This window comes from Symphalangus syndactylus, chromosome 18 (genome assembly GCF_028878055.3).
Source record: "Symphalangus syndactylus isolate Jambi chromosome 18, NHGRI_mSymSyn1-v2.1_pri, whole genome shotgun sequence".
Lineage (NCBI taxonomy): Eukaryota > Metazoa > Chordata > Mammalia > Primates > Hylobatidae > Symphalangus > Symphalangus syndactylus.
In genome coordinates this window covers 13,310,718-13,333,512 of record NC_072440.2, presented here as the reverse complement: position 1 = coordinate 13,333,512, position 22,795 = coordinate 13,310,718, and the positions used below count along the sequence as shown (strand labels likewise).

At 53.6% G+C, this 22,795-nt stretch overlaps 1 protein-coding gene across 2 annotated transcripts in view; it reads right to left on the bottom strand.

The window, feature by feature from the left end:
• The window catches only part of CELSR1 (cadherin EGF LAG seven-pass G-type receptor 1), a 180,743-nt gene that overhangs the window by 51,220 nt on the left and 106,728 nt on the right, over positions 1 to 22,795 (bottom strand). For both annotated transcript variants that reach the window (XM_055253952.2, XM_055253950.2), the window contains exons 6-8: positions 2,239 to 2,396; positions 1,024 to 1,187; positions 390 to 515 (exon numbers count right to left, since the gene is read on the bottom strand). In XM_055253952.2, coding sequence (XP_055109927.2) covers positions 390 to 515; positions 1,024 to 1,187; positions 2,239 to 2,396 — 448 coding nt within the window. The remainder of the gene's footprint in view (positions 1 to 389; positions 516 to 1,023; positions 1,188 to 2,238; positions 2,397 to 22,795) is intronic.

Genomic DNA, 22,795 nt, shown 5'->3' with positions numbered 1-22,795 from the left:
GTGAGCCTCCTTCCTGGGAAACATGAAGATCTGCAGACTCCCAGCCACAGATGGGCACGGCAAGGGGCTCTCAGGCTTGACAGGAGGCAGACGGGGCAGGTTCAGGATCCCTGGGCTCAGTGGCTGGGGGTGCTGGGGCTGGGCCCTGCCGGCCCAGCCTACCTGTCCCACCCCACACCTGAGGGACTGGGGACCCCAGAAGCAGGAGCAGGGGCTCTGCGAAGGACAGTCTCTTGGAGAGAGCAGTGTGAGTCCACAGTAAATGCAGCATATGCTGCCAGAGGCTGCCGGACCTGGATGTGAAGCCCCCTCACGGTGGTCCCGGGCACATCATGGAGCAATGCCTCCCAGGCCTCCGTGACCGGGGGGGATGGACGCCAGCCACTCACCTTGCTCGCAGTTCTTCCCGCCGAATCGGAGCGGACACTCACACAGATACATATTCCACCTGTTGACACAGGTGCCTCCGTTCTGACACCGCCTCCCATCGCAGAAGTTCCTCCGAGCAGCGCAGCCTGGCAACACAGAGCGTGCAGCAGAGCCTGACTCGGAGGAACCTCCCGGGGTCCCCGGTGCCAGACGTGGCGTGGGAAACCAGGACGGAATGGACACGGGGCTGGACAGAAGCCAGACCGGGTCTGAACGCCCCTGGCAATGGCAGGAACACAGGAACGAAGAAGGTGCTGAACACACTGACCACATTTGGAGACACGGACTGCAGGCCATCACGGCAGCCGGCCCGGTCACCTGGTGACACATGCAAGACCCTAGGATCATGTGCGCCTTGGGTTAGCTGGCTGGGCCAGCAGTGCCGAGGCAACCCCCAACTGCAGAAACTGCAGAGTTGCGCATCTACAGCCTGGACTCCGGGTTCCACCCCAGGAGTTGCCCACAGCTGGACACATACATTTCTAAGAAAAAGATGGCTCCCCAGGGATCTGCAAGCAGTGACCTCTGTGTGGCTGCCGACGTCCAGCCAGATGCCACTGCGGCAGCTCCGACGCCCCGATGGCCACCCCGTACCTTCCCGGGTGCCATTGTTGGCGATGAATCCAGCCATGTCCACATTTTTGCCGTCAACTGACAGGTTCCGCATGCAGCCCACGAACTGCCGGTTGTGCACTGGGAAGTCTTCTGGCAGGTTGGGGACGCCCCCCAGGAGCAGAGGGCCAGTCAGATCCAGGGACCTGGGGAGGTAAAGCCGTCTTCTGTGATGTCCAGGTGGTGAGAGGCAGCCACGGCGGCCTGGGCTCTGCAGTTGCCTCTGTGTAACCTCTGCCACCGTAACTACTTCAGAAACCAAGCAGGCAGGCAGGGAGAGGCCAGAGTCAGAGGGGACTCCTGTGTCTGGTGCCACCACTGGCTCTGCACGCCTCTCTCTGCCGTTTGCTCACACTTGCGTTCAGTCCTGACGATCTGGGTGTTTCACGCTCACCAGTGACCACCAAGCCCCGCCCACCCAGGCTGGTCCACACTGAGACAGGATGTGAGCGCAGGAAGCACAGTACAAGGCCAGTGGGGACTATACTTTACTTTAGCCTCTGAGACCTACCAGGAAAAGGAAGGGACTTGAAGGGAGGCCAGAAGAAAATGAGAACCCAGCACTTTGGGAGGCTGAGGTGGGCAGATCACGAGGTCAAGAGATCAAGACCATCCTGGCCAACAGAATGGTCTCTACTAAAAATACAAAAATTAGGTGGGCGTGGTGGTGCACGCCTGTAGTCCCAGCTACTGGGGAGGCTGTGGCAGGAGGATGGCTTGAGCCCAGGAGGTCAAGGCTTCAATGAGCTAGGATCATGCCACTGCACTCCAGCCTGGGCAACAGAGCAAGACCCCATCTCAGAAAAAACAACAACAACAACAAAATAAGCCTCTGGGACCAGCTGGCTGACACAGGTCTTCACTTAACAGAGTCCTGGAGTCGCAGGTACCAGAACCTGTGGGGACAAAGCCAGTGATCTGTGGAGATGGGGCCGGAGACCGTCTTGGGGTCTGCAAGCCTTCCATCACAACCCTGGGGTCGGCCTGGCCATTCTTGACACATACTTAGGGAGACTTATTCTAGAAGGTCAGAGGGAAGGTGCCCCAACCGTGGTCAGGGAGTCTGACTCTAGCCTGGCATGAGGTCACCAGGGCACTGAACCCAGAGCGCCTATGTGGGGCCCTGCCCTGGGAAGGCCGCAGGGTGAGCGTGTTTGGGGGTACGGACCCCCAGGGCCTCCCCACTGGGATGCTCACTTCTTGGAGCCAGTCTGAGTGCCCTGGGCAGCACAGCTGTAGTTCCCGATGTCCTTTCCAAAGCGCACAGCCATGGTTGTGTCACAATCATCCACTGTCACCACAGCCATCTTTTCCCCAGACGGCCCATGGGGCAGGCCCAGGTGGCCGATGTTGGGCTGTAAGAAGAGAAAGCACAGAAGGTATCAGCGTTTCCTCCGCCAGTGCCCTCAGCAGGCGCACCTGACACTCATAGACGGAGGAGGACACGGCACAGGGTGGGCAGCACGTAGACAAGGGACGAGGAGCCCCCGGCCTTTAGTTCCCCAAACTAGCTGTGCTGGGCTGCTCGATGTCCCCTCAAGCTCTGCTTCCCAGAATCTCAGAATGTGGCCTGTTCTGGACAAAGAGCTGGTGCTGATGGAATTAACTAAGATGCGGACGTCCCGGAGTAGGCGGGCCCTGATCCAAGATGACTGGTGTCCTCTTAAAAGGACAGATGCTGAGACGCAAAGGCCCGCAGGGAGAAGTCGCGTGACCACAGAGGCAGCTGCTGGAGCGGCTGTTTACAAGCCAAGGGCCACCTGGACCACCAACAGCTAGGAAAAGGCAGGAAGGGTCCTCCCCTTGAGCCTTCGGAGGAGGCACAGCCCTACCCACGCCTTGACTTCTAAGTGCCAGAATGAGAGAGAATCATGTCTGTTGTTTGAGCCACCCTGTCCATGGTACTTTGTGATGGTGGCCCCAGGAAATAAAGAATAGCAGCCAACATCCGAGCCCCGGGGCCCCTCCTGTGAACACCGGCTTCTGCTCTTCTGGGGGTGTCCTCCTGATCACAGCGCCTGGCCAGGCTCCTGCTCCCGGAGTACAGACACCAGGAGGCTGCTGCCCGGCCTGCAGACAGCCCCACATCTCCCCTCTAAGGCGTGGAGCTCCCTCTCTGGGCCAGGATTGGGTACAAGAGTTCTGGAATCAGTGAAACCTTTCCCTTCTTCAAGAGGCTGTGGTTTGCCACCTGGGGACGAGCCCACTTTCCCCAGGCAGCCCTCACAGGTCTCAGCTCCTGGTCAGCACCTCCCAGGACACGGAGCATATCCACCCAGCCAGCCTCAGACGCCCCTCCAGCAGGAAAAGCAGTGCCAGCCCTGCACGATCCACGCTGGCCACAGAACTTAAGCATGTGGGTCTCAAAGTTCCAGAAACACAGTTGGTGCCAGCTCCAACCGGGACAGGCAACAGAATGTCTTTCATCTGCACAACCTGGATAACAAGACCTACATCCCACGGGTGGCCGTGACGATGAGCCAGGAGATCGCCAGGGAAGTGCCACCATGCCCCACAATCGGCACACAATGCGCAGCAGAGCCCCCCCTCCACCCCAGAGAGAACCTTTTCTTCCAGTCCCAGCTGGGTCCCTCCTATAAAGGATGGGTTCGATGCCTCCTCTTTTTTTTTTTTTTTTTTTTTTTTTTGAGACAGAGTCTCGCTCTGTCGCCCGGGCTGGAGTGCAGTGGCGCAATCTCGGCTCACTGCAAGCTCCGCCTCCCGGGTTCACGCCATTCTCCTGCCTCAGCCTCCGAGTAGCTGGGACTACAGGCGCCCGCCACCGCGCCCGGCTAATTTTTTGTATTTTTTAGTAGAGACGGGGTTTCACCGTGGTCTCGATCTCCTGACCTCGTGATCCGCCCGCCTCGGCCTCCCAAAGTGCTGGGATTACAAGCGTGAGCCACCGCGCCCGGCCTCCTCTTGATAGTTCCGGGGTCAGTCTGAGTTTATGGCATGATACAATCTCATGCTTCTTTATAAAACTTGGAAACAGATCGTTGTAAAAATGTAGAATTTAATTAAATCATCCTCAGTGCCTTTTAATAGGAAAATAACAACCACACAGTTCATTCAAAAATACATCTTCCATTTTTAATAGGAACAAAGTATCTGTTTGATCAGGGAAACAAGGCTGAAAGGCAGGACACAAAACTGGAAAGAAGAGCTCAGCCAGATGGCCAAGTTGTATGACTTCAGGGCTGCCTGGAGTTGTTCTGTGGGTAGCCTGCACAACTGTATGTGGCCACCCCAGCTGAGGCTTCTCCTCCCTCTTATCCAATCATCTAACGTGGGTGAGACCCATGACCGTACCTCAATTTCTTTTTGTGCAAGATAATGATTTACTATTAGAACACACATCCTCTCTGTGTTACAGGGAATTGAGAGTGATATCAACAGAGATAGATGAGTTTCCCACACACCCTTCTCTGTAAACCCAAGGGAGGCTTCTACCATGACCCCTGGTATTCGAGTGCATGGATCACCTTTTTCATTTTTTTTTACATCAGCTGATGAAATCACAAGGTCTGATAAGCTGTCTCCTTAAAGATTTCACTTTTGGTTAAGCAACAAGTAGGTGTGTGCATTACAAATTATCTGTTTTCTCGCTCTGTAACTCGGCCCACTTTGGAAAACGCGTGGAAGTGCCAATTATGGGATGCTTAAATGTGAGCTGCAATCCCAGGGAAAGGAGAATCTCCCCTCACTGTGTGAGCCCCATATTATCTTTCAACTTATAATTTACATTTTTGGGGCTGGGCGTGAGACTTCTGGAGGAAGGGCGTAAGTAGCATTTACACTGGGAAGGCTTTCATGACACTAAGCTGCTGTTTACAAAACTGCAGTTGTAAACTGCTGCTGGTAATCAACGCTCAGAGCTACAGATTCAAGCAAAAACAGCAGGATAAAGAAAGCTGGAGGCAAAAGACAAAGCCAATGCAATCCACGCTTGTTTTTCGAGTGGCACTGACTCATGTGACACACCCACTGCTAGGACACCTGACTTCAGTCTGGCCTTCGTGAATCAGAGCAGCAGGCAGAGGGCGTTCAGGAAACGGTCTCTGATAGCGCCCAGCATGTGCTGCTTGGTTCTGACTCCCTGAGACACCCACCAGCGGCCACTGGGTCAAAAGTAACAGCACTTTTGGAGGAAGAGCCGAATGTTCTCAGGTGGAGAGCTGGAAGAACCAGCAGGAGGGCTGCACGGAGCAGCGGGGGGACCTGTGGGGTCTGAGGTCCCTGCTCCTCGGAGGAGCAATCACAGCATCCTGATGGCCCCGTCCCTCTCCTGCCGCCCCAGAATAGGTGCTGAGTGGGGCCCTGGTTTAAAATGCCCGCCTCTCGGTGAGTGCGGGTTTAACGCGCAGGCTAACCATCCACTCTCCCGCCTCTCGGTGAGTGTGGGTTTAACGCACAGGCTAATCGTCCACTCTCCCGCCTCTCGGCGAGTGTGGGTTTAATGCGCAGGCTAACCGTCCACTCTGCGGTTGAGGCTAGCAAGTGACAGGGAGGCAGGGAGGCAGGGAGTGCGTGGACACGGTGCTGTGAGTGACCTGAGATGCACGGACGGGGTTCCGCAAAGCATTAAACGCAGAACGACTACATGCCCCAGCACTATGAGCCCCAGGCGTATACCCAAAAGAACTGAAAACAGGAACTCAAAAACCAGTTCATGAGTGTTGATAGCGTTGCTATTTACAATTCACAAAAAGTGGAAACCACCTAAACGTCTATCAGTAGATGAGTGGGCGAACTGTGGCCCATCCCTGCACCGGAATCCCAGCCACGGACAGGCACGAAGCACTGACACACGACGGCGTGGGGGTCCCGGAACACATCACGCCCAGCGAAAGCAGCCAGACACGAAAGGCCACACACCGCGCGACTCCATTCCTACACAATGTCCAGGACAGGCACATCCACAGACGCAGAGGAGACAGGTGTTGCCAGGGGATCGGGGAGGAGGATGGGGGTGACTGCTAATGGTATGGGGTGATGAAAATACTTCTTTTGAGATGGAGTCTCGCTCTGTCTGTCACCCAGGCTGGAGTGCCGTGGCATGATCTCGGCTCACTGCAACCTCCGCCTCCCAGGTTCAAGTGATTCTCCTGCTTCAGCCTCCCAAGTAGCTGGGACTACAGGTGCCCACCGCCACACCTGGCTAATTTTTGTATTTTTAGTAGAGATGCGGTTTCACCACGTTGGCCAGGCTGGTCTCGAACTCCTGACCTCAAGTGATCCACCCACCTCGGCCTCCCAAAGTGCTGGGATTACAGGCATGAGCCACCACGCCCAGCCTGAGTGATGAAAATATTTTATTATTTTTTAAAAAGTTACTATTGGTCAACTGATGGCATGAAAATATTTTAGATCTCAATAGAGGTGGTATGGCACAATACTGTGAATATACTAAAAGCCCCTTTAAAGCTTAATTTTATGCTATGTGAACGTCACCTCAATAAGGAAAATTTTTTAAAAAAAGATTCCTGGGTGGGCATCCTCCCCTCACCAGCCACCTGCCACTCTCCACCTGAAGAACTTTTGGGAAGATCCTTCCAATTTTTCCCTCTGACATGGAGAGAAAATGCATTATTTGGCCTTCCTGCCAGGTGGCTATGAGTGATAAAACGCAGTCAGAGAGGTGAACATTCTCCAGGAGGGGTCGAGAGGTACGCGGACAATTACACAGGCGGCTTGAATGGGGATAAGTGAAGACAACAGCAGATGTGTGTGACCTGGGCTCAGATCATCCATTTTCGTCAAAGGAAGACAAAGTGCGTCTCCACTGAAAGGCCGGCGTGGAGCACGAGGCGGCGGCAGAGAAAAGATTACACGGTGGTAACAGCTCCAGGACGCGGGGTGGCACGTCCGCCTCGGAGTTTCACACAGAGAAAGCAGCTCAAGCAGCTTCCGCGGGGCACGGGCACTGGCGTGGCGGTGTCCGGCCAGGAAAAGCACTCGGTGGCTTGGCTGGGTCACAGCTGAGTATGAATGGTACAGGTTGCGGGGAGGGGCGGATAAGGAATGAGACAGACGAACCGCCCCCTCACATTTCTAAGTGGAATTTTTAAAGTTTGCCACATATTTATACAAAAGAAAAAGACGGCGTGGGAATGAAGGGGGCCACAGGGTCGTATCTGAGTTTTTTCTCAATTCTTGTGTTGGAAGGCTCCGGGCACAGGATGGGCCAAGGCCAGCATGGTGGAGGCCCCGGCGCCCCGGCGCCCCGGCACCTGCCCTTCCAGGGCTCAGCTGGGTACTGCACAGCAGCCGGCCAGGCCCAGAGGACCGCCCCCCGCCCCCAACCCCTGCACCAACACCCCTTGCGGGAAAGGCCTCAATTCCCAAGCCTCGCTTCCAGGACGTAAAGCTCAGTAGCTGGACCTGGTCACTCAGGCCGAGCAAGGCAGGCAGCACCCACAGATACTGGAGACAGCAGGAGCTGCCCACGGTGCCTCTACACCCCTCGGTGGGCAACCCTGGCCGGCAGAGGCTCCCTGGGGCAGGCAGAAACAGAGCCAGCGAGGAAAGGCCACATGCTCACTCCTGCCACCACCTGAGAAAAAACCTACAGTGCCGCTGAGCACGGCAAGGAGGGGCCCAGAAGCGCCAAGCTGTGCAGATCCGGATTCCTACTCCAGGAGTCATCCCTGGGGTCCAGCCTCTTCTTACTTTCCTTCAAGGTATTTTCCTCCCTGCGTGCAGGCCCTCCCCCCCTTGGCTTCCACTCAGCCGCTCTACGCAGTGCTGGGAGTTTTTGTGTGCGCACAAAAGCGTTTGGTCCTTACGAAGTGCTCACATTTCTCCAGCCTTTTAACCTGCTGCAGACGATTCTGTGTTGGGAGGCCGGTGGGGGTATGGTTTCAATGCTGAGGAAGGTAGCAGGGGAAGGCGGTGTGGGGGTGGGAGGGGCACATCTTAGGAAATGAATGAATTCACGCTCCGTGTCAGAAATGATTAACCAACGTTCATATCAAAGAATTCACAGATGGCTGGACCTCAGGAATGTCTGTACAGAGTCAAACTGCAGCGCTGAACGTTCCATGCTGTCATTTCTCAAGATGACAAGGTTCAGGCCTGTCTGGCCGACAAATGCCCCAGGAAATGTGGGCAAGACCCCGTGCCAGTTCTGGCACGGAGATGACAAGCCCTCCCTCGGAGGCAGCCACTGCAGTTCTCTGAAGCTGCTTGCAAAAGGGGTGGGAAGGGTCACGAGGAGCAAATTCACACAGATGCACGCAACCTTCCAGAATTCAAACCGGACTCCCAGGAGCCTCGGAGAGGACTTTGCCAGAACGCAAACCTCAGACCGAGCTGCTACTTCCTGGGGGTCCCAATACCCCTAGGCAGGTAACAGGACCGTGTTCCGCCAGGTAGCCACCCTCTACACAGGGGCTGCTGGCTGCCTTTGATGACCTGGCTCGAAGGGTGCGGCATCCCCCCGGGGCTGTGAGCAGCAAACCATCTGGAAGCCCAACTGAGCCACTAGGCCACCAGGTGGGGAGGGCGGCTCCACACTATCCCAGGTTGTAAGGGGCACTCAAGGTCCTCTGCCCGATTCTGGCTGAGGGGGACAGGTGCTCCTGAATCCCTCACCTGCCAGGAACCTGGGGCAGACGACATACTCTATGAGCCTAGGCAGACCCTTCTAGAAAGTGGGTAAGTGCATAGCTGCTATCTCTAGGGCTGTTTGGGAATGAAACGGAAGGACAGATCTGAAACTGTGCAGGGTCTGAGCTGGCGTGGCTGATATTACTATCATCCTCATTCTCAACTCGGGGTCCAGCTGGGAGGGCCCAAGGCCGGCAGGGGGGCTCACAGGACAACAGTGTCCACAGCCTCCAACAAACATCACCTCGTTAAAGCCAAGGGTTCATATCCTGCCCCGACTTGGGAAAGTCACATGACCTCCCTGCATGCCAGGACTTGGCTGTACAACTGGGGGTAAAAATAGCATCTTCCTCGTGGGACGAAATGAATGATATGTGTGAAGTGCTTGCAGCCATGCCTGCTGCTATTGTTATTTCTTGAAAAGATGTGAAGAAAAGCAAAATAACATGCAAGTGGTTCTCTCAAGTTTTGCTGTTTTAATACTTCCCTATATTAAAATAACATATATAGGGGCTGAATGCAGTGGCTCACACCTGTAATCCTAGCACTTTGGGAGGCCGAGGTGGGCGGATCACTTGAGGCCAGGAGTTTGAAACCAGCCTGGCCAACAAGGTGAAACCCCATCTCTACTAAAAAAAATACAAAAAAAAATCAGCCAGGCATGGTGGTGGGGGTCTGTAATCCCACCTACTTGGGTAGCTGAGGTGGAGAATAGCTTGAACCTGGAAGACGGAGGTTGCAGTGGGCCGAGATTGTGCAACTGCACTCCAGCCTGGGCGACAGAGCAATATTCCGCCTCAAAATAAATAAATTAATTAATTAAAATAAAATATAATAAAATCATAAAGTTGATTTTTATATCTTTAAAGAAAAAAGAAGCAATTAAGCAGCTCGTGCAATTAGCCTTCCGCTGAACCTGCAGGCTCTTCTCTAGGAGCTGAGACACAAAGCCACATGCAGCTTGGAGTTCGGTCACTGGCACGCCATTTCCTCTATTTCTTCAACTATCCAAGAAAGTAATGCATACTGCTATTAGGCTTATTGTGGGAGCATTAGAAAAGTTTTCAACAAAGGTCAGAACCAACTGGTCACCTAGAGATTCTTAAAAAATCACACCAAAGCCTTTTCTCAGCCAAGGGGGTCTAACTCCAGTTTCCCTGACGATTCTAGCCCAAGACAAAAATGAGGAGCTCTGTGCTTTCCTGATGGACGTATACAGTACATTTGGAAACACAAGAACCGTGAGTCCGGAGGCAGGAGTCCCCTGGGCATGCGTGCTCAGCACTGGGCGGAGATAAGCCCCTCCTCCAGGGCTCCACGATCCCCGTGGTAGTTAATTTTGTTCTGGAAATGATCCAGCAGGGCACTGTGCCAGCCCCCACTGAGCCAGACCCTTGACCAAAGCCCCCAGTTCCGTGGGAGGAAACCAGCGGCATCTCAGCCCTGCTCCTTTGCGGCTCAGCCATCGGGACCAGGTCACCTCTGCGGCCAGGCTGCTCCCCCAGGTGTTCTGGGAGCCTGGGAATTATATGGGGATTTGCTCAGAGAGGGGTCTTCTTGCCAATGACAAATGAAGGGCCAAAATGCAGGGAGATACAGCACCTTCTTGCAAAGCAACACCTTCCTTCTCTTAGGGGGTTTATAGACAAAAAATTGCTTGGTACGAACTGAGGGACCCTCAAGCACCCAACAAGAAGCTCGTTCATGTTCCTCTATGGGTGGGAGGCAGCTAAATCCTATTGCTACTCCCAGCTGGAGAAATCCTGACAAGCGCGACAAGGAGGAGCGCACGCTTCTGAGCTGCAGCCTCCCGGGGCCTCCTTCACAGGGGCACGGGGACAGAGTGCCCGGGATGGGGCCTCTGAGCTCAGCCCCAACAACACAGTAGCCTGAGTATCCCAGGAAAAACAGGACAAAGCTTCAGGAAGGATGGCAGGTGGACTACAGCTCCCTTGAAAGTGACTTTTCTGCGCAAGGAGAAAACGCTTACTAGAAATGTGCACATGTGCACACTTGCCCACTCACACTCGTGTGTACACTCACCCACACTCGTGCATACTCAAACCCACACGTGCACACTCACCACTCACACTCAAACGTGCCATCACCCACACACATGCACTCATACTCGTGCATTTACCCACGCTCACGTGCATACCCACATTCACACACACGTGCACTCCCACACGTGCCTTCACTCACATTCATGTGCACTTATTCATACGCTCAAACGTGCACTTACCCACACTCATGCACACTCACCCACAATCGTGCATACTCAAACCCACATGTGCACTCACCCACATGTGCACTCATTCACTCACATGTGCACACCTACCCACACTCGTGCATACCCACATTCACACCCATATGCCCTCACTCACTCAAATGTGCACTCACCCACTCACACTCGTGTGCACTCGCACGTGCACTCATATATGCACTTAGCCACTCATGTGCACTCACGTGTGCACTCATGAACTCACCCACTTGTGCATTCACGTGCACATTTACCCACATGTGCATGCTCACCCACACTCAAATGTGCACTCACCCACACACATTTACACGTGTGCTTATTCACACACGTGCACACACCCACACTCACGCACATGCGTACTCACCCAGGTGCCCACTCACCCAGGTGCACTCACCCACTCACATGTGCACACTCACATGTGGACACACCCACTCACGTCATTCATACTCGCATGTGCACACACAAGCAGTCACATGTGCATACTCAGATATACTAGCACACGCTTGTGTGCACACATGCTCACCCATACTCGTGCTCATGCTTCCACAATATACTCATCTGTGCACACTCACCTTGCGCACACATGCACAAAGTCTTGCACACTAACACATGCTCATACAAAGTCATGGCCTGCTCCTGTAAAGACCTAATAGTCCCCTCTCCTCAATCTGGGCCCGCAGGACCCCCTTCCTCCTGCAGTCAGTCCCCCTGCCTCCTCTTGCCCTGATGACCTTTCTGACCAGCTTCCCTCCCTCCTGGCCTCCAGGCCACTAAGGGGTGACATGCTCAGTATCTGTGTGATAAGGTGAAGGTGGGGAGAGGGCTGAATTAGGGGAGAGAGCATGGAAGCGCCTGGAAAAGACAGGGAGAAGGTGGGGGCAGGAGATGGTCATGGCAGGAAAACACGACGGCCCTGGGATGGCACGTCCCAGAGCAGTGGATACACGGGTGGGTGAGAGATGCTGGGTCCGTGGCTCCGCCTAACCCTGGCCCTCCCATCATCTATTCTGTGCCTCAGTTTCCTCATCTGTGAAACAGCAACAGCACCTCCTCCTCCAGGAGCTGACACGAGGATCACGTGGGGGACACACACGAGCCTGGCACAAGACAGGACATCAGCCAGTACACTTCAGCCACCACCACCCTTCCTGCCGAGGTGCTGCAGGGACAGAGGCGGGAAAGGCCAGGAGCCCCGAGAGGGGAGGGAGGCAGCCGTGGCACAGTGCATCTCAGAGCCCCACCAGTGAGGGGCTGGGTGGAGTGAGACAGAGGCTGCTGGAGGACAGTGGTTATGATGCCAGACAGGAAGCAACCTCAACCGGGTGTGAAACTGAGGGCTGCTCCAGCCCCGGGGCGACTTTCCATAACAGGGTTCTGTAACACAAAGGCCCAGGGTGGGGCGGTGCTTGCCCCAGGGAATCACCACGTTTCCATAGCAGGTGACTTTCTACCAACTGACTAGGCCCGTGTTTGGGAACGGAAACCAAGTGACTTATCTATTTCTGTCACATCACACACCAGCAGCGGGGCATCCCCCACCTGCCACAGCGCCTGCAGGCAGGGCCCCGCACCACCTTTCTGGAAGGGCTCGCTGGCCACCCAAAGACCCTTCTGTTGGCTTCTATGCCCCCATCACTTGGGCTCAAGGAGGCAGGAACATCCTGAGTCCGAGATGCAGGGTAAGTAAAGGCAGTGGCTGTGGACTTCACCACCTGACGGGAGCACGTGCAGACTGCCTTTGCAGAGGCCCCACTACTGGATTTAACAGAACACCTGCTGGGGCTGGAGAAGCCAGGGAAGCTCGCGAAGGGCGTGACCTTTCACGCAGCCACGGAACACCTGGGGAACATCCCCATCCCCTCCTCTTAAACACGGAACTTCCTATGAGACAGAAGCAAAGCCAACAAGGCCCCAGGGGGCAAAATTACAAGCCTGCGTGGCCACCTCCTTTATCATAAAGATTTTATATACTTTGCAAGGCTTAACTTTGTAGAAGTCTAGCTTCTTTATCTTACATATTCTGTAAATCCAATTATCTTTTTGTTTATTATTTATTTTACTTTTGAGACAGAGTCTCACTCTGTCGCCCAGGCTAGAGTGCAGTGGCATGGTCTTGGCTCACTGCAACCTCTACCTCCCAGGTTCAAGAGATTCTCCTGCCTCAGCCTCCCAAGTAGCTGAGATTATGGGCACCTGCCACTACGCCCGGCTAATTTTTTTGTATTTTTAGTTGAGATGGGGTTTTACCATGTTGGCCAGGCTGGTTTTGAACTCCTGACTTCAAGTGATCTGCCTGCCTCGGCCTCCCAAAGTACTAGGATTACAGGTGTGAGCCACCGTGCCTGGCCCTCAAATGATTTTTTTAAACAGAATATTTAAAAGAAAAAAACAGGGCCGGGTGCGGTGGCTCACACCTGTAATCCCAGCACTTTGCGAGGCCGAGGGGGGGGAGGATCACGAGGTCAGGTGATCGAGACCATCCTGGCTAACACAGTGAAACCCTATCTCTACTTAAAAAAAAATACAAAAATACAAAAAAAATTAGCCGGGCATAGTCACGGGCGCCTGTAGTCCCAGCTACTCGGGAGGCTGAGGCAGGAGAATGGCGTGAACCTAGGAGGCAGAGCTTGCAGTGAGCTGAGATTGCGCCACTGCACTCCAGCCTGGGCGACAGAGACTCCATCTCAAAAAAAAAAAAAAAAAAAAAGAAAGAAAAAAAGAAACAAAAATGGCTCATAGTCCCATGACCCAGATAACTGCTATATTATTTTTTTAAATACAAAGAACTCAAGTGCATGTAAGAAGGCACAGAAGGGCATAAAAGGAACACGAAATCCACCTCACTTTGCATCCTTCTTCCCATTGGTATCCACCTTTGCCATAAGGGCTGCGATGATGCCTCCTGCACTGTACGTCTGGCCTCTGCAATACCACCTCCTGGCTCTTGCCACCAATGGTCCATGTCTCTACCCTAGAGGCTGGGCTTGGCCACATGACCTGGGCAACAGGACATCAGGGCACAAGGACACGAGAGAAGGCCTGGAAAGCACCGTGTACTGGGACTCGTCCTCTCTGGCTGCTAGGAACCCCCTGCCACCAGGTGAACAGCCAGGGTAGCCTGCTAGAAGATGAGAGGCCCCAGCTGCCATGGCTAAGGGCCAGGTCATATGAGTGAGGACTTCACAGAGCCCTGGCTGAATCGCACAGACCAGAAGAACCAGCAGCCAAACCACTGCATCATGAGGAATAATAAATATCTGATTAAGACTCCATGCTGGCCAGGCGCGTGTGGCTCACGCCTGTAATCTCAACACTTTGGGAGGCCGAGGCGGGCAGATCATCTGAGGTCAGGAGTTCGAGACCAGCCTCAACATGGAGAAACCGCGTCTCTACTAAAAATAAAAAATTAGCTGGGCATGGTGGTGCATGCATGTAATCCCAGCTACTTGGGAGGCTGAGGCAGGAGAATTGCTTGAACCTGGGAGGCGGAGGTTGCGGTGAGCCAAGACTGCACCATTTCCCTCCAGCCTGGGCAACAAGAGCAAAACTCTGTCTCAAAAAAAAAAAAAAAAAAAAAAGACTCCATGCTTTAGGCAGTTTATGACCCTGAAAAAGCTATCCAATGAGCACTATTAACAAGTTTGGGCCGGGTGCGGTGGCTCACGCCTATAATCCCAGCACTTTGGAAGGCCGAGGCAGGTGGATCACCTGAGGTCAGGAGTTCAAGACCAGCCTGGCCAACATGGTGAAACCCCGTGTCTACTAAAAATACAACAATTAGCCAGGCGTGGTGGTGGGCACTTGTAATCCCAGCTACTCGGGAGGCTGAGGCAGGAGAATCACTTGAACCCGGGAGGTGGAGGTTGCAGCGAGCCGAGATCGCGCCAGCCTGCGTGACAGAGTGAGACTCCACCTCAAAACAAACAAACAAACAAAACACAAGTTTGTTGTTTTGGAGAGCATAGGGTTACCCTTCAGAAAAACATGTATATACCAGCAGACATTTTAAATCTTAAAAAATATTTTTTTTTAAGACAAGAGTCTCACTCTTTCGCCCAGGTTGGAGTGCAGTGGTACAATCATGGCTCACAGCAGCCTCGACCTTCCAGGCCCCAAGTGATCCTCCCACCTCAGCCTCCCAAGTAGCTGGGACCACAGGCACATGCACCACACACCCAGCTAATTTTTTTTTTTTTTTTTACTTTGTATTTTGAAGAGATGTATTCTCCCTATGTTGCCCAGGCTGATCTTCAACTCCTGGGCTCAAGCAATCCTCCCACCTCAGCCTCCCAAAGTGCTGGGGTTACAGGCATGAGCCACCACGCCTGGCCTAAAAGTTATTTTGATGAAACTTTCTATTTTGAGACAATTTTAGATGTACATGCAATTGTAAAAAATACAGAGAGATCCCATGTACCCCTTACAGTTTCCATCCATGGAAAGACCCTGCAAAAAGATAGTATAATATCAAACCCAGGTACAGACACTGACACAGTCGAGACAGAATGTTCCATCACTGCAAGGACCCTGCCTGTGTCCTGTCATAGCCACACCCACTTCCCTCCTGTCCCCAGCCCAATCCCAGGCAACCACTACTCTGTTTTCCATTGTTATTTTGTCATATGAACAATGTCATAAATGCCAGATGCAGTGGCTTATGCCTGTAATCCCAACACTTTGGGAGCCTGAGATGGGTGGATTACTTGAGGTCACGAGTTCGAGACCAGCCTGACCAACATGGTGAAACCTCTTCTCTACTAAAAATACAAAATTAGCCAAGCGTGGTGGCGCGTGCCTGTAATCTCAGCTATCTGGGAGCCTGAGGCAGGAGAATCACTTGAACCAAGGATGTGGAGGTTGCAGTGAGCCGAGATCGTGCCACTGTACTCCCGCCTGGGATACAAGGCAAAACTCTGTCTAAAAATCAAACAAAAAAACACAATGTCATACAAACGGAATCACATAGTATGGTCCCTTTGGGGGTTGCCTTTTCCCACTCAGCAGAGTGAGAAGTTGTTTGGTGCTAAGAAGTATTCCCTGTTCCATGGTACGGACATAACAGTTTGTTTAACCATTCACCCAGTGATGGCCATCTGGGCTGTTTCCCACTTGGGGATATTATGAAAAGCTGCTGTACCACTTGTGTGCAGGTTTCTGCATCAACATGAATCACATCTATATTCATGAGGAACAGTGGTCTGTGGTTTTGTTTAGTCTGTCTTCACCTGGTATTGGAATCAGGGTAATGCTTCATGAACTGAACTGGGAAGTGCTCTCTATTTTCTGGAAGAGACGTTGCAGAATTGATGTAATTCTTTAAATATTTGTTAGAATTCTCTTGTGAAGCCATCTGGGCCTGGAGATTTCCTTTTTGGGAATGTTAAACTACAAATTCTATTTCCTCAATAGTTATATAGCCATTCAAAGGACTGACTTCATCTTGGGTGAGTTGTAGTAGTTTGTGTTTTTTGAGGAGTTTGTCCGTGCATCTGGGTTTTAAATGTACACGTGTAGAGTTCTTTTTATTATTCTCTTATTATCCCTTTTAATGTCTACAAAGCCTATTTCATTCCTGATATTGGCAATTTGTCTTCTCTTTTCCTTATCAGTCATGCTAGAAGTTTATCCCCCTCTTTGAAAAGATTTTGTTCATCTTAAAGAATCGGCTCTTTGTTTCATTGATTTTTCTCTGTTGTTTTGCTGTTTCAATTTCACTGACTGCTGCTCTTATCTTTATTATTTTCTTCTTTCTGCTGGCTTTGGGTTTCTTTTGTTCTTATTCTAGGTTCTTGAAGCAGAAGCTCAGATTATTGATTTGAAACATCCCCCTTTTCTAATGTAGGTATTTAGTGCTATACATTTCCCTCTCAGCACTGCTTTAGCTGCAGCCCACAGCTTTTGATATTTTGGATTTTTATTCCCTTTAAATTTGTTTTAAAAACCTTCCTTTTTCCCTTCCTCCCTTCTTTTTTGAATAATGAAATATTTCGGTCAAGTCTCTATGCAGACCCATCTCCAACTGCTGGAGTCAGCTGGTACCACCAGGGCTGAGTGAGGCAGAGCAGCAAGGCTGGGGAGGGGACAGCTGGGAAGGGGGCAGCCGGGGAGGGGGCTGAGTGAAGCTGTGGCCTGGTGGGGTTGGAAGGTTGTTTAAATAATGGAAGGTTGAGAAAAATCTGTAACTATACTGAGGAAAATGAGAACAAGGTTTCTAACTGATAAAGAGTTAACACATATAGAAGAAGAAAAACAACAAGAATGAACTCTAACTCTGCTTGGACTGCTGTAGCAAAATACCAGAGGCTGGGCGGCTTGTAAACAACACACACCTGTTTCTCACAGTTCTGGAGGCTGCTAGTCCAAAATCAAGGTGCTGGTAGATTCAACGTCTGGCGAGGGTCTGCCGCCTGGTTCCTAGACCACACCTTCTTACCACACCCTCACATGACAGAAGGGGTGAGGGGCGGTCTTGGGGCTCTTTTACAAGGACATTCATTCCACTCGTGGGAGACCCTGATCACCTCCCAAAGGCTCTACTTCCTAATACTATCACCTTGGGGGTGAGGATTTCAATATAGGAATTTGGGGGTGCTAATGGCCTGAAGTGTCCCCCAAAGTTCACGTGTTGAAACTTCATGGCCAATGGGATGGTATCAAGAGATGGGCCCTTGAGGAGGTGGTAAAGTCATGAGGGTGGGCCCCTCAAGGATGGGATAAGGGCCTCAATAAAAGGGCCCACGGGAGTGGGTCCACTGTCTTGCATTCTTCTGCCATGTGAGGACGCCCGGCTGCTGCCATTTATGAGGAATGGGCCTTCACCAGGCCCCAAACCTGCAGGTGCTCAGGCTTCCAGCCTCCAGGACTCAGAGAAATCAATCTCTGTGGTTTGTAAGTTCCCAGCCTCGGGTGTTCTGTTACCAAGCAGCACAAATGGGCTGGGACGGCATCAGGGGGACGTGAATGTGCAGAGCAAATGCAGCAGTGCTGCAGTGAAGTTCATGGCTTCCAATAGGGAGTGATAGAAAAATAGGAAAAAAAAACCCAATATGAAGTGTGTGTGCGTGTATGTATGTATACACACACACACCTACACAGACGTCTATGTCCTAGCTCTGCCCAGTAAGAGAGACTGGGAGTGAGACACCCCAAAGCAATGAGCACACCAAGCACCCAGATCTGGATTTCTAAATGCCACCCTCCACTAAAAGAACCAGGCTCGGCCAGGTGCAGTGGCTTACGCCTGTAATCCTAACTTTTTGGGAGGCCAAGGCAGGGAGATCACCTGAGGTCAGGAGTTCGAAAACAACCTGGCCAACATGGTGAAACTCCAATCTCTACTAAAAGTACAAAAATTAGCCGGGTGTGGTGGTGAGCACCTGTAATCCCAGCTACTCAGGAGGCTGAGGCAGGAGAATTGCTTGAACCTGGGAGGCAGAGGTTGCAGTGAGCCGAGACAGCGACAAAGGCACCTGGGCAACAAAGCAGGACTCCATCTCAAAAATAAAATAAAATAAAATACACCCTACAACTAGGGCTTTTAAAATCTAGTAACAAGATCCTGGGAGCTCCTTCCCTCATCGCTGCATAGAACCTCACTGCACTGTTGGTAACAGCTGTATGACGTTCCACTGTCGGAGGACCTGACTGCACAGAACCCCACCGCACTGTTGGCAATGGCTGCATGACGTTCCGCTGTCGGAGGACCTGACTGCACAGAACCCCACCGCACTGTTGGCAATGGCTGTATGACGTTCCGCTGTCGGAGGACCTTATATTCTATTAAATACCTTCCGAGTTCGTTTCTGTAAGTTGGATTCTGTGCATGTAGTTGGCACTTAACTAACATGGAAGGGAGAGAAGGAGGGAGGGAAAAGGAAGGCCATGTGGCCTCACCCAGTGGACCACAACTGTCTAACCATGGCAGATCTGTAGAGCCCAGAAAGGGTCCCATCAAAAAACCTCACCCTGATGCAAATGTCTAGGTGGAAGCCCTCAAGTTTTTAGAACATGTGCAGAAACGGAGAAGCTCCCCCGACCCCAGGGGTGCTCTGGGGGCACATCTCTCACTCTCCTTGGGACTCCGGGGTTTAATGTGCAGCACAGACCCAAGAGGTTTTGAATGACCTGACAAGCAACAGGTGAGCAATCCCTAATGACAGCAGGACCTAGGGGTCATCTCAAGGTCATGGAACTCTCAAAGCACTTAGATCCTCTGCTCAACAGAAGCAGAGGCTGGTCCTCCGGTTTGTTGCAACCGGACCTCATGCTGTCTTTATAAAAGCACTTTCTGCAGCGTGCCAAGGACAGCCCCACGCCATCTGAGAATCACCAGAACCAGAGGAAGCCAAATGCCGAGGCAGGGTCCCAAGGACTCCAGCAGCCAGCTCAGGCATGGGGCTTCACACCGCGTGTGGTCTAGCCACACGTGGCCAGCGTGGCAATCGCGACCAGCACAGCACCGTCCCCGGCCACGTGACGGATGCCGAGTGCCCCTTGGAGACCACCTGCCGCCCACGTACAGGCTGCTGCCTCAAGCCCCGGCCCAGGGTCTCACATCTCCACCTGAAGCTACCAGGACTCCCTCTAGCTGAGCTCCCTTCTCATCCAGGGGCCTGACAGTGATGAAGACCTCTTGGTTGTCAAAACTGGGTTAGGGGAACACTGGAGTCTAGTGACCAGAGGTCAGGAATGCTGCCCAGAACAGGCCTCACAATGAAGGATCATCGTCCCCACGGGGTAGCAGCGCCCAGGTGGGAAATCCTGACGCGGCTGCTCACCGCCTCCCACATCTGCTTCATGCGGGATCTCCCAGCAGCTCTGGACCTCCTGGCGCCCCTCACCTCACAGCTCACTCACGGGTCCCCAGCGGGCCACACTGCCTGGTGTCCATGTCAGGCACTACCTCCCCTGCATGTCCCTACCTCCCCAGCTGGCCAGGAGATTGTGCTCCAGGCTCTGGGCAGGCTCAGCTGGCTTTGGAAGACGCCCGGGCCAGGCAGGCACGAGCCACCCTTGCTTCCCCAGGGCCCTGTTAAACATCTTGCTGGCACATCTGTGTCCCCGACCCTGCCAGGAGCTCCTGGAGCAAGGTGGGGTCTAAACGTGATCCCCGCAGGCAGCCTCAGAGAAGCAGAATCAGGGAATGACCGCTCAGTGCAGCCCCGAGGGTCCCTGTCCTTCCAGACGGCCCCTCCCCAGCACAGTCTGTGGGGAATAATCTTCTCCCCACACCTCCCAAACACCCAGGATGCCCAGGGCCATGGGGGAGCAGCAAACACTTAAACGTAACGAGGGCAAAACCCGATTCTCAAGTGGGAAGAACGTTTTCCGCCAGGCACGTTCACCCTTTTGGAAGTTGTGGTGGAAACACCTTCAAACCAGCCTTGGGGGAAAACACAAACAAACAAACAAAAAACCAGCCTTGGGTGAAGCAATGATTGAAAATGCTCCACCGGGCCCCAAACCTCCCGGCGTGGCTGTGCGAGTGGGGGCTGTGTTGTTTCACCTGTGCCTGGCGGAGCCCCACACAATGTAAAAGTGCCTGCCTTTGAAAAGACCTTCCTGGAAAAATGTCCGACTCCAATGCACTCTTTGGTTTTGCTGAAGGTGAATTAGACCAATAAACCTTCTCGTCTAAAATGTCATCAAGCAGAAAGGAAAAATAAACAGACTCTTCCTGCTCCCTGCCTGGGAGGGTTCCCTACCCCATGGCTTCTGGTGGCTTTGGCCAGTGGGGCACCAGATGGGAAGATAGAGTGAGGGAGGGGAGGGGTGTCAGGAGGGTCCCAGGCTGGCTGTGCCCCTCCTGGGTGGTCCACAGCCCTCTCCTGTGGCTTCTGACCATGACCCCTTCTTCCTGGGCTCCAATCTGCCATTTCCCTTGATGCTTTAGGGCTAAGGGCCGTCGCAGCTCCGCTGGCACTGCCTCCAGCCCTGGGTCCCACACAGCCCCTCATGGATGCCCCACGCCCTGCCCAGCCCTTTGTAAATAACCCTTCCAGGGCTGGTCCCACTGGAGCACCCCATCTGCTTCCTGTGGGGACCCTGACTGCTCCATCAGCCTGGCAGCTCCCAGGCCCTGTGCACTGGCAGGTGGGGGAAGGCTCCCCACAGGTTGCACGTGGACGCAGCGCAGGAGGCCACTGTGACAGGCAACACCCAGGAGGTCATGCTCAGACCTAAAATGCAGGTGGCCCATGCCTCAGAGATACAGCCGCTCTGGAGGGCGGGGGACAGAGAACGAGACTGGAGAGAGGAGGGTGGGCAGCGGCGCAGCCCCCCACCAATGAATGCTTCCACCCTCACCAGACTGTTGTATGCTGAATTTTTTCAAATATGTTTTCTTAATCATCCCCAAAAATACAAAAACCAAAACCAGCGCGATGGCACAGCAGGTGAACGGAGCGTGCTGGGGAAAGGACACAGCTGGGCCGGGGGTACGACCGTCCGCATCAGCCAAGGCAGGCGGGGACGCGTGTGCAGGGGGGGTTCCCTCGGCCGTGTCACCCACCGCACTCGAGACCACCCTTGTAGCCCCAGCCCTAAGCCCCTCTCAACTGGTCATGGCCCTGGACACAACTCATCATCCAGCCCCAACGCCTCCTCCCCGTGGGGGTCCCCTCCCACCCTGAGCCTGTCCTCTTCCCCAAAACCTTCCCTGGTGGCCTAAGGTCACCCCCAAGGTGGCTGCCGGAGGACGGGACCAGAGGTGACATTGGAGACAAAGTGGAGGCCCAGAGAGGAGAGAAACCAGCCCCCAGAAGATTGTCTTCCTGACCTCAAGCTGGCCCCCACCACCCGTCCAGGCCCCCACACTGCTCACAACCTGACGGGTCCTGCCCCCGGCTCAGGCGCACTCCAGAGGAGGCCTCTGCACCTGGGTTTGTCAGAGCTGCCACTCGGAGACTAAGTCACGGAGCAGCGGCTGTCTCCTCCTCGGGCTGATGCTCATAATCTCTGCTAACACATTCCTAGTGTGTGGCCCCGTCAGACCTCCTAATGGATGCCTAAAGACACAGTAAAAACTGGTTGGTTTCCTCCATCAAATAACCTCAGGCAAGAGAGAGAAGCATCTAGCGCTCGCAGGAAAGGCCTAATCCTGCACAGGGAGCTGTGCTCAGGCACCGCTGAAAGGACCCGGCCCTAGACACGGAAGCCATGGATCCCAGTAATCCACCGTCCTCTGTTTATCGTCTTACGTGAGGCCCCTCTCCTCCGGGACAGTGCAGGTGGCATCCTGCATGCGGACTTTGCTCCTCTGAGCACCCGGAAGGGGGTGTCGGCAGGCGGGCCCCAGTGAACACTGTGTTCAGAGTCAGGGTGGAGCATGCACAGAGGTGACTGCAGCGGCGTCCTGGCTGCGAGTCCCTCTGCCAACTGCAGACACTGTTGCTTCTGCTGTAGGCAGATGATGATTGTGGAGTGTCGGGCACTGATGGGCAGACCAAGGCTGACTCAACCACCCCCTGCCCACCCCCTCCAGCAAAAAACGTTCATCCCTGGACTTGGTTTTCTGATACGCGCAGGAAGGAAAATGCACCACCTATGCCCTACGCTTCCCTGAGGATGGGGCACGGTCTCCAGGGTCCCCTGTGGCCCAGCCCTTGGGAGGCACCACCCCAGGGAGCATCGAGCTCTGGTGTCCAGCCCCAGCTGACTGGAAGGGCACAACAGAAAGGATCACGGGGTCAGAGTAGGCAGCGCCACGCAGCAGGACGCAACGGCCACCCGCGCAGCTCGCCCAGGTGGACGCACTTCACACTGGCTAGCACCGCCCCACACAGCCACAGGACGGCACCATATCAAGAAAAGACTCGGTCTTTGAAATGGACAATGGCAGCAAATAAATCCACGTCTGTGAGGGCTACCCTCTTACTCTTGCTC